General features: G+C 47.1%; 1 protein-coding gene across 1 annotated transcript; it reads left to right on the top strand.

Moving 5' to 3' along the window:
- Positions 1-3,055: 3,055 nt before the first annotated feature.
- On the top strand, positions 3,056-10,727 carry acta2 (actin alpha 2, smooth muscle). Its single transcript, XM_069663993.1, has 9 exons — positions 3,056-3,159; positions 5,839-6,021; positions 6,654-6,782; positions 6,881-6,991; positions 8,162-8,246; positions 8,551-8,712; positions 8,787-8,978; positions 9,064-9,245; positions 9,974-10,727. The coding sequence occupies exons 2-9, from the start codon at positions 5,893-5,895 to the stop codon at positions 10,115-10,117; spliced, it is 1,134 nt and encodes a 377-aa protein (XP_069520094.1). The 5' UTR covers positions 3,056-3,159; positions 5,839-5,892; the 3' UTR covers positions 10,118-10,727.
- Positions 10,728-11,358: the final 631 nt, after the last annotated feature.

Genomic DNA, 11,358 nt, shown 5'->3' with positions numbered 1-11,358 from the left:
CATGTAAACTGATGATGTCATTGTTTTGGCACAACGCTTTGGTGTATACAGTATGTGTGTGTGTGTATGTGTTTCAGTGTGTGTGTGTGTGTGTGTGTGTGTGTGTGTGTGTGTGTGTGTATACACTGCCATATCAGGAGGTGAGAGAGAGGGAGGTCTTGCAGTAAATAACATTACATTCAGAGGTTGTCACAACTTCACTCTTCTGCCTCACTCTCAGAGTTCACACCATGTTTCTACATCAAATAAAATCCTGCAGTTCCTCTGGTGTCCACTTGAGGCTGTCTCCAGCAGTGAGTCAGTCCCCATAGAGCCCCATGTTAAACTTTACAGCAGAAATAAACATGTTTACAGCCTGGTACAAAAAACAGTTTGGGTCTCTATAGCTCACTGTGTCTGACACACAGTTTTTACACTCAGTCACATTCTACTGTTATATTATAAATGTTACATCACAGCTCGGCCTGGTTAACAGACCTGAACACATGACACGAGTTTTACTCTGATGATGAACTCAATGTGTCCCTGATGAGTCTGCGTGTCTCTGAGGACAGACAGCAGTTGTGCTGGGTCACTTCAACCAGCTGAAACAATCAGAGATGTTTGTAACAGGATAAGTTTAAAGTGTGTGTGTTGGTTAATGAGAGTAAATCAATCAGTACGTGTGTGATGGACGGGCAGGGGGACACAGCTGAGAATGAAACACAGACCACATCAGAGGATTCAAACATGTGTGAGTCATCCGCACACATCCAGCAGACAGAGCGAGTGTGTGAACACACACAGTGAACCTGAGGCGTGTCTGAGGAGAACATCCTGAGCAGAGAGTTTTAATCTGCAGCGTGTCTGACGGCCGGTCGCTCTGAGAAGGAAGAGGCATCATGCTAAATGTTCAGTGTGTCACAAAAAACAAAACTGATAATGACAACAAAAGGTAACATTAGCATTACAACGAAGTAAGGTTAGCATAGCAAATATTAGCCTTTGAAGCTAACTAAAAAGTAGCATTAAAATATAAAAACATGATGTTAGCATTTTAAAATAGCAACACTAGCATAAAAAAAGGGGCGTTAGCTGATAAAGATTAATGTTAGCATGTAGCATTAGCATCTTAATAAAGTAACATTAACATATACAAAGTTGCATTAGCAATTCAAAAATAATGTTTCAAAAGTAACATTGTCATTTATAACATAAAGTTAGCATTGAAAAAACAATGTTAGCATTTTTAAAATGTTAGCATGCAAAGTAATGTTGGAATAAAAAAAACTATCATAACTACAAAAAAAAGTAGCGTTAGCATTACTAAGGAGTAACATGTGCATATAACAAATAGCATTAGCATATGCTAATAAAATGCCTGCTGTGAGAGCGCTGCACATGTGCAACACAGACCTTCTGTAGTGCGTGTGTTCAGTTGAATGAAATAATGATTCATCCTGGTCGAGGTGGATTGGTATTAAGTACAGTCTGATCATATGTAGTGATTAGCAGAGCAGCTAACTCTGTTATAATGGTCGCTAACACTCGTTACAGCCGAGTTGTGCAGTGAAGTCGGTGTGGAGTTGGTACATGAGGAGGTGAAGCTGAGGTCAGTCTCACAGTCTGAGTGCAGACGCTTCATTTCAACACAGACGGGCTGCTGCTGACCGTCAACACAGCTGGACCTCATCACTCACACACACCAGAACCAGAGGGAGCGTTCACGAGGACACAACTGAGGATCACCTCTCTGATCACAGGGCACTGATTCTGATCTGAAGTAGGTCAGGAGGTCAGACAGGTGTGTTACCACCTGTCAGCCTTTAGAAGAATAATTAAAGGTGCTGACCTGATAAACCTCTGACTGTGCCACAGTTTCACCTTTCTTCTTTAATGTTCTGTTACCATGGTGACACATGGACCAAACGTTCTTTTTCTATTGAGTTAACACAGGACTGTAGTTAGCCATATGCTAACATGAAGAACAAAGGCTATCAGCCTGTGTAGCCACAAACAACCAGCAGAGGCAACATTACAGGACAGCGAGTGTAAGGTAGCAGGTAGTTAATATGTGAACAAACAGAGTTAATGTGCTGTCAAGTGTCAACATGTGTAAGAACAATTCAGAGGTCGTGTTCCCTTCATCCTTTCAAACCTTCATGTACTCCAGGTCATTTATCAGTGAGCTAACTGTAGCTAACAGCTATCCTACACAGCAGCCTATTCCAGCTGTTAGCTGAAGGCTACAGGTGAGTGAGCGACTCCCTAAAAGCTTATTTCCTGTGGGGGAGGAGCCTAACGCGTGCCTCACACAGAGTGATGTTGTTTGTTGTCGTCTCTCTCTTATAAACTCTCTAAACTGTGTGAACACTATGAGTGAGTCTTTGTGTGAACCAGTGACTGTATATAAAGATGGACGACGCGTCTCCATCTGCTCCCATTGAACAAAGTGATGCCAAAACAGCCCTGTGATAGGCGCTGCCATCTTATGATGATGACGTCATTTGGAGCCAGAGTCTGCGCAGTGGAGATCGTTGGGTGGAGCCGCCGTAGCCACTTCCGCTAACCCAAACACACACTTAACTTACCGAAAAAACAGCAGGGATGCAGATTTTCAAAGTAAAGTTACCTGACTGTTGATCAGTACTCACACTGACCATTAGAACGTTACACTATAACTAAATATATCAACTGAATTATGCCTCACCCTTAAGCCACGCCCACATGGATGAAACACAGTGTTCTGGAGACAGGGTGGAGGTCGGGGGGGCGAGGAGTCAGGCTGTCACCAGACTCTGTGTGACCTTTCTCTGACTCACTGGGTCACTTCTCGTCTTGATATCAAACTGGATTCCTCCCAGTGAGCCCAGTTCACAGAGCGGCTGCAGAGACGGACAGAGGAATGCAGTGAATGATGGGAGAAAGTTCAGTGGCTACACCAGCCGTCTGATTGGCTGCTTCCCTCAGGGCCTGCCCTATAAGGAATCAAGAGAAGAAGAGAGGGAGGCTGAGGAGGAGGAGGAGGGAGAGAGGGAGAGAGGGAGGAGGCCCAGGCCATGTTTGGGATGGAGGGATGGATGGAGGAGGTGGAGGGTTGATAAACTCACTCGCAGCAGGTCACACTCTCACTTCTGTCCTGCCCCCCCATCACATCCCAGCAGGCCCTGCACTGCCACGGTAAGACTTCCACCACCTCCTATATCGCCTCCTCCACCACCTCCTCTATCCTCTCCTTTTTTGCTCTTCTAAGTACAAATGTAAGAACTCTCCTTCTGTCTCCTCTTTGATCATCCTCTCTGCCCCTAAACCATCTCACCTCCTTACCACCTCCCCTCTTTCCTGCTCCTCTCTCTAAAACTGTTCTCCTCCTTCCTTACTCCTGAAAGCTCCCTCCCCTGCTCCTGTGTCTTATTTCACCTCCTCTCTTCTCCTTCTCTCTTTTGTCCTCAAATCTGAAACACTCCTACTCCTGTCCATCCCTCCTCCTCATATACCTTTCACCTCCTCTTTCACCTCCTTTATTCTCTGTTTTTCCTCTCCTGGTGTGAGGAGGTTCTTAGTGTAATTGTGGAAAGCTGGTCTTACCTGCTTCCACACCCTTTCACCTCCTCCTTTACCTCCTTTTATATCCCTTGTAATCTGCTCCTTCTCTCAGCTTCGCTGTTAAAAAACATGATTTTTATCTCCTCCATCCTCTCCTCCTCTCCCTCCTCCTACTCCTTTCCTCTCTACTTCTTTCCTACACCATGTCCCCTCCTCCCTCAGCTCCTCTTTTCCCTGCTCTAACTTTCTTCTCATCTCTGCTCCTCGTTTTGGTTTGAAAGAAGTTCTCCTTTTTTTATCCCCCTCAATCCACCTCCTCTCCTCTCCTCTTACCTCCTCTCCTCTCACTCAGATTAACTGTGAGAAAGTCCTCCTTTATGTCCTCCTCCATCTTCCTCATTGCCTCCTCTCACCTCCTCTCCTCTTCCTGTCTGTTTCTCCTTTCATTCCCAACCTCCTCTCTGCTCCTTCACCTCCTCCTCCTCCTTCAGCCTTCTGCTGTCTCCACTTCTCGCCTGCTGACCTGATGGTAGCCTCCCCTCCCGTTAGAGTTGAGCCGTCAGTGTGCAGAGCTTCACGTTGTTTCACTGTTCACTGGTGAACATGTTCTCTACAGGAGCTGCTGATGTTTTAGTGTCTGTTTGTGTTCTGACTGTGTTGAGTGTTAAAAGTTCAGTGACAGTGAGTGACGTTTGGTTGAGTCCGGCAGGTGTTGAGGTTTGTTTGATATCAGTCTTTGGTTGCTGCAGTGGAGCTTTCATTGCCCGTCTCTGAGTGCAGACCAGAACCAACCCCTTCATCATCCTCACATCCTCCATCACTGAAACATGTTCAACACTTTTATCTGAGACTAAACATTGCATTTAAAACACAACTACGGAAGCCCAGAGGAACAATTTGACGGGGTTATCAAAGGTTGACTCTGGTATGACCACGGGATCATTACTTATAATCATTGCGATGAGCTCCTTCCTGAGCCTCGAGAACGTAGAGAGCAGGTCGGGTCAGAAATCTCACTCAACGTGATTTATTAGAACTCTTAATTAAACAGTTCTGAATACTTCAGACTTGATCTTGAGATAATTCATCTCACACTTTGATCAGCTGCTGTCAGGTTCAGTCTGCTGTTACACACTGGAGCAGCAGGGGGCGCTACATCGCTCGGAAGCAGGAAGCCAACAAGGAAACATGAAGAAATTAATCTACGTGACGGATTTCTCTGCCGTCAATCAACCAGATTGTATTCATGTTTTACCAGAAACAAAAGAAAAAAATTATTCTACAGAAAACATTTTGAACATCTTTACTTCTTTAATTATTTAAGACTTTAAAATTGTTTATGACACATTTAGACACGTATAGGTGATCTACCTGAGCTGTGACGTCACCCTGTCACAGCCTCACATCAACGAGACCTCATATATCTGACTTGATCCCCATAAACACACACACACACACACACACACACACAATCTTGCTACAACAAATACTCACTAGAGCACCAAATATGGATTCATCCGCCTCTGAAAATAGTCCCAACAAGTGCAATAGTTCTTTTTGGATGAACTACAGCGAGCAGCTGTTCGAAGGATCACTGAGCATTTTTTAAACATGAAACTTTGTATTTTTGAGACATTTTTATGAGTTTATTGACGAAAGATTCAACATTTAAACGAGCCTGACCCTGACCCTGACCCTGACCCTGAGCCTGTCGGAGGGATGCAGACAAAACTGAGGACAGAACGAACCCACGCTCTCCTGTGAGGCTCCTGCTGGCAGCCAAATCAGATAAATATTTGATTCCCAAATTGAATGACTAAATATGGTCTACAGCATCTCTGTCTCACTGTGAGGAGAGAGTGAGACAGGGGGAGAGGGCGAGCGAGGCAGGGAGAGCACAGGGAGAGAGAGCATACCAAACACAGGCACGACTCCGCTTCATGCCCTAATTAGGAAGTTTTCCCAGAGTGCTTTGTTGTTCATTCAGTGGAGGACAGTAGTGGGGTGGGGGGGGGGGGTGATGTCACAGCTGTCACGTGAAAACCTCACAACTCCAAGTTTGGTGATTTGGATGTTTTTCTCTGGAAACTTCACACTGTCAGCGCGACTTACGAGCTTTTAACACGCCTTCATCCTCCTCAGTCTGTGTTAAACTGTCTGCCTGCTGGTGAAACCTCATATCTCTTTTTACATCATGTGAAATGTGGGTAAGGCCAAAGGTGTGTGGACAGGTGACCCAGTTTAACCTTATCAGTAACCACTTCTGGTCTGTCTGTCTGTCTGTCTGTCTGTCTCTCTCTCTCTCTCTCTCAGTGTGACTCGGTGTCGTAGTGTCGTCCTCGCTCGCCCACAGCGCCCCCTGCAGTCATGTGTGATGATGAGGAGAGCACCGCGCTGGTCTGTGATAACGGATCCGGTCTGTGTAAGGCCGGGTTCGCCGGAGACGACGCCCCCCGGGCCGTCTTCCCCTCCATCGTGGGCCGGCCCAGGCACCAGGTGACAGCTGATTGGTCCAAACGCAGGGACAGGCTAATGCTAATGCTAACAATGCTACTCTAATGTCTGCCAGGGATACAACCACAACAGAAAGCCAGCAGAGACACAGGAGAGAAAGCAGTGATTGGTCAGAAGTATTGTCAGGTGGTCAGGCCACACCCCCTGCTGGATGAGGAGATCCTATAGAAGTCTATGAGAACATGCTCCTCCTCCTCTCCTGATGTAATCCCTCAGTAAACATGTTCCTAATGAGTTTATGGTCTCAGTCTCTAGTTTCAAGTCTTCTTCAACACAGCATGATGTTCATTTAGTCACTGATGCTCCCATTGAGAATCATACAGACCAGGAAGAGGTGAGGCTTTAGGGCGGGGCTAACTGTGATTGATAGGTCAATATCACTATGACCTGTGACAATGTGTACTCACCCTCTCCTCCAAATATGGTCACTTCTGGCTACAAAAAAACAAGATGGTGAGAGTCAAAAAGTCAAACTACCGGCTTCAAACTGTGTTCCAAAATGTCACCATGGCTCCGCCCACTTCACAGAGTTTCTTCGTGTTGTTTTCTTGTTTCTATTAATGACTGACCTGTCTCTCTGCCTGTCTGTCTCTCTCTCTGTGTCTGTCTCTCAGGGAGTGATGGTGGGCATGGGGCAGAAGGACAGCTACGTTGGTGACGAGGCTCAGAGCAAAAGAGGAATCCTGACTCTGAAATATCCCATCGAACACGGAATCATCACCAACTGGGACGACATGGAGAAGGTCTCACATCCTCACCGTCATGATGATGCTTCTGTTATTATTATTATGGATCATAATCAATGACTCTGATTCTCTTTACCTGCTCTGTGATTGGTCAGATCTGGCATCACTCGTTCTACAACGAGCTGCGAGTGGCTCCAGAGGAACATCCCACCCTGCTGACCGAGGCGCCGCTCAACCCCAAAGCCAACCGCGAGAAGATGACACAGGTATTACTTCAGAACTGCGACACCACTGCAACACCACTGCGACACCACTGCGATAACACTGCGACACCACTGCAGAAACACTGCGACACCACTGCAGAACCACTGAGACACCACTGAGACACAACTGCGACACCACTGCAATAACACTGCGACACCACTGAGACACCACTGAGACACAACTGCGACACCACTGCAATAACACTGCGAAACCACTGAGACACAACTGCGACACCACTGCAATAACACTGCGACACCACTGCAGAAACACTGGGACACCACTGAGACACCACTGAGACACAACTGCGACACCACTGCAGAAACACTGCGACACCACTGCAACAACACTGCAATAACACTGCGACACCACTGCAATAACACTGAGACACCACTGCAGAAACACTGAGACACCACTGCAATAACACTGCGACACCACTGCAGAAACACTGCGACACCACTGCAATAACACTGCGACACAACTGCGACACCACTGCAACACCACTGCAATAACACTGCGACACCACTGCGACACCACTGCGATAACACTGCGACACCACTGCAACACCACTGCGACACCACTGCGATAACACTGCTACACCACTGCAATAACACTGCGACACCACTGAGACACAACTGCGACACCACTGCAGAAACACTGCAATAACACTGCGACACCACTGCAACACCACTGCGACACCACTGCGATAACACTGCAACACCACTGCAGAAACACTGCGATAACACTGCGACACCACTGAGACACCACTGGCACACCACTGCGACACTTTATAATCTCATACTGCAGAACACTAAATCATAGCACACTAACGTACAGTAAACTCTGAGCGTTACCTGGAGGTTACACGCTGCTTCTGAAACACTACACGTTACTACAGCATAGAACATGATGGGAACTGAACGTTAGCATAGCACAGTAAACATCTTTATATTTGTTCTTTGTGGTTAGTTTTGGTTTTGCAGCACACTTCCTGTGCAGTTCAATTTCAGCTGTTTTTCAAAATAAAAGCCCTGATAAACAAACATACACCTGACAGACACACAGAAAGATCAATACAGTAATAAGAGTTTGACAGTGAGGTCACTGTGATCAACGAATTATTGTGTGTGTGTGTGTGTGTGTGTGTGTGTGTTTGTGTGTGTGTGTGTGTGCAGATCATGTTCGAGACCTTTAATGTTCCTGCCATGTATGTGGCCATCCAGGCCGTCCTGTCTCTGTACGCCTCCGGACGCACCACAGGTTGGACCTCACTCCTCCTCCTGCTCCTTCTCCTCCTCCTCCTCCTCCTCCTCCTCCTCCACCTCCTTCATCACTGCATGCTGTGATAGAAACATTAAACTTCAGACGATGTTCTTAAAGATCAGCTGATGTTTTTATGTGTTTGTGAGGAAAAGTGGCAGAACATGTTCGACCTGCGTTTACTGTGATTCAATACGTGTAACCATTAACCTGTCTGTCTGTCTGCGTGTCTGTCTGCCTGCCTGCCTGCCTGCCTGCCTGCCTGCCTGCCTGTCTGCCTGCCTGTCTGTCTGTCTGTCTGTAGGTATCGTCCTGGACTCTGGCGATGGCGTCACCCACAACGTGCCGATCTACGAGGGTTACGCTCTTCCTCACGCCATCATGAGATTGGACCTGGCAGGTCGCGACCTCACTGACTACCTCATGAAGATCCTGACGGAGCGCGGCTACAGCTTCGTCACCACCGGTGAGACTCTGCCCACTCCTTCACATCACAGGTAACCTGAGGTGTGTCTGACAGCGTGTGTGTTGTTTCTGCAGCGGAGAGAGAGATCGTGCGGGACATCAAGGAGAAGCTGTGTTACGTGGCTCTGGACTTTGAGAACGAGATGGGGACGGCGGCGTCCTCGTCCTCGCTGGAGAAGAGCTACGAGCTCCCTGACGGACAGGTCATCACCATCGGCAACGAGAGGTTCCGCTGCCCCGAGACGCTCTTCCAGCCCTCCTTCATCGGTCTGTCTACATGTCTGTCTACCTGTCTGTCTGTGTGTCTGTCTGTCTGTTCACTCACCTGTCTGTCCACCTGTCTTACCTTTAGGGATGGAGTCGGCTGGTATCCATGAGACGACCTATAACAGCATCATGAAGTGTGACATCGACATCCGTAAAGACCTGTATGCTAACAACGTGCTGTCAGGAGGGACCACCATGTACCCGGGCATCGCTGACCGCATGCAGAAGGAGATCACCGCTCTGGCCCCGAGCACCATGAAGATCAAGGTCAGAGAGTCGAACACAGAGACGCAGAGAGAATCAAATACTCATCAATGAAAAACTACGCTAAATCTGAAGAACCTTAAACCTGCATTCTCTTATATGTCCAGCAGGGGGCGACCCCCCTGCTTGTAAAGACGTGTGATCCTATAGAAGTCAATGAGAACATGCTCCTCCTCCTCTCCTGATGTATTCCCTCAGTACACATGTTCCTAATGAGTTTATGGTCTCAGTCTCTAGTTTCAAGTCTTCTTCAACACAGCATGATGTTTATTTAGTCACTGATGCTCCCATTGAGAGTCACACAGACCAGGAAGAGGGGAGGGGTTAGGGCGGGGCTTGTTCAGTGTTGGTTGAACTAAAGCTGTTTTTTTGGGGGGGGGGGGGTTATAGATTTTAACAAGTTCTAGATGTTCCTTGCTAACCAAGCTAGCACCAGTGTTAGCTAATAACTTAGTGTTTGCTAACCCCTCGCACCTCTCTAACTCCACCCTCTCGTCCAAATATGGTCACTTCTGGAAATAAAAAACCAAGATGGCGATGACCAAAACCCCAAACTTTAGGCTGTAAACAAAAAAGGATGTCTACTTTTAAACAGCCTGTGACGGTCTCCTTTAAACAATTACAAATAAGTTAATAGCAGCGTCGTTAATGAGTCAGTATGTGTGTGATACAATATTGAGTACATGTCTTCTAACCTTTGAATGAACCTTTATTCGTCCGTCGTCCTGCAGATCATCGCCCCCCCAGAGAGGAAGTACTCGGTGTGGATCGGCGGCTCCATCCTGGCCTCCCTCTCCACCTTCCAGCAGATGTGGATCAGTAAGCAGGAGTACGACGAGGCCGGACCCTCCATCGTCCACCGCAAGTGCTTCTAGAAAGGCCCCATCTTCTCCCAGCTGCCCCCCCCCCACATGCACCATCTCTTTGTAGCCCTCACTGAGCACCAGCCAACAGGCCCAGCTCCACAGACGTCCAGACAGACGGGAGGTTATTCAGCATAACTTCCTGTTTGTTTCAGACAGCAGGCGAAAAAGGAAGTGATGTCATCTTCTGTAAACTCAGATGTTTTTAAATCTGTTCAGAACTTCCTTCAGAAAATGTAGATTTTAGCTCCAACATCCTCTGCTCACCTAAAAAACTGTGAATGTGGCGCGTCCTCCACCTGTGGTCCTGCCCCTCCCCCCTTTTCACCTCTGGCCCCGCCCCCTCAGTCCTCCATGTTGGTTCTGTTTCTTGTCAAAAGAGTGTTTTTATTTTTGATGAATAAAGCTTGAATGTTTCCCGCTGGTGTCATCTTCCATCGTTGGGAAGTAGAGCACATTCACACAGCGTAATGATGATGTCACACTGTGTAAGATGATGTCACACTTTGTAAGATGATGTCACAGGTGGTGCTCTCTGTATTAGAAGCGTGGTGTGTGATGTGAACAACATGGAGGTGAAAGACGATCGCCCAGGACGACAATAAAGAGCTCTCATACAGGACGAACGTGTCTGCTGTTATTACGTCACTCTTCTTCACGTCCTGTGTTTAAACCTGCTGATGTCCTGCCTCTCACACGTTAACGCTGTATCTTTAAATAAACTGTATGAACTGCTCTCAGCTCGTCACTAACAGATTTAACTGTTTACTTTGTGTTAAATTCAGTCTGCTTCATGTCTGCTCTGTTTCAGCACTGACACCCTGCTAACGCTACGCTAACACGCAACCAAGCTAACGTTAGCATGGTATTTTTTTGTACAAATTTTGAAGCCGTGATCTTATTCACAGACTACACAGTGTCAAACTTATTCCAGAGTCACCACCTTTAGTTTACGACTTGATATCAATCCCCCACTGAAAATAGTTCCAGGCAGATCTAATAAAAACTACAGAGACCATCAGCTGTGTCCCGATCCACGGGCTGCAGCCTTGAAAGAGGCGGTCCACAGAGGATGCTCCATTCATAGCCTGCATAGACACTAAAGCCGAACTGAAATGACGGTCTGGTCCACCCTTGCCTCACCAAATGCTATTTCTGTCGCCTAGCAACATGTGGCTAGCGGGCTAACTATCTAGCATAACTAATGTCGAGTAAGTGAACCTCTTTGTTTCAAGGGCCCTTTGGTTTTCTTA

This window comes from Semicossyphus pulcher, unplaced genomic scaffold (genome assembly GCF_022749685.1).
Source record: "Semicossyphus pulcher isolate SPU_LCO1_2020_fin unplaced genomic scaffold, fSemPul1.0.p SCAF_16, whole genome shotgun sequence".
NCBI classification, from domain to species: Eukaryota; Metazoa; Chordata; class Actinopteri; order Labriformes; family Labridae; genus Semicossyphus; species Semicossyphus pulcher.
The sequence above is the reverse complement of the archived record's forward strand: the minus strand, read 5'-3'. Positions and strand labels throughout refer to the sequence as shown.

What these genes read in the sequence shown, in the direction of transcription:
- acta2 (XM_069663993.1), top strand. Translation starts at nt 5,893, where the DNA reads ATGTGTGATGATGAGGAGAGCACCGCGCTGGTCTGTGATAACGGATCC. An exon ending in ACTGGGACGACATGGAGAAG is followed by an intron (nt 6,783 to 6,880) that starts GTCTCACATCCT and finishes GTGATTGGTCAG; the next exon opens with ATCTGGCATCACTCGTTCTA. An exon ending in CTACAGCTTCGTCACCACCG is followed by an intron (nt 8,713 to 8,786) that starts GTGAGACTCTGC and finishes TTGTTTCTGCAG; the next exon opens with CGGAGAGAGAGATCGTGCGG.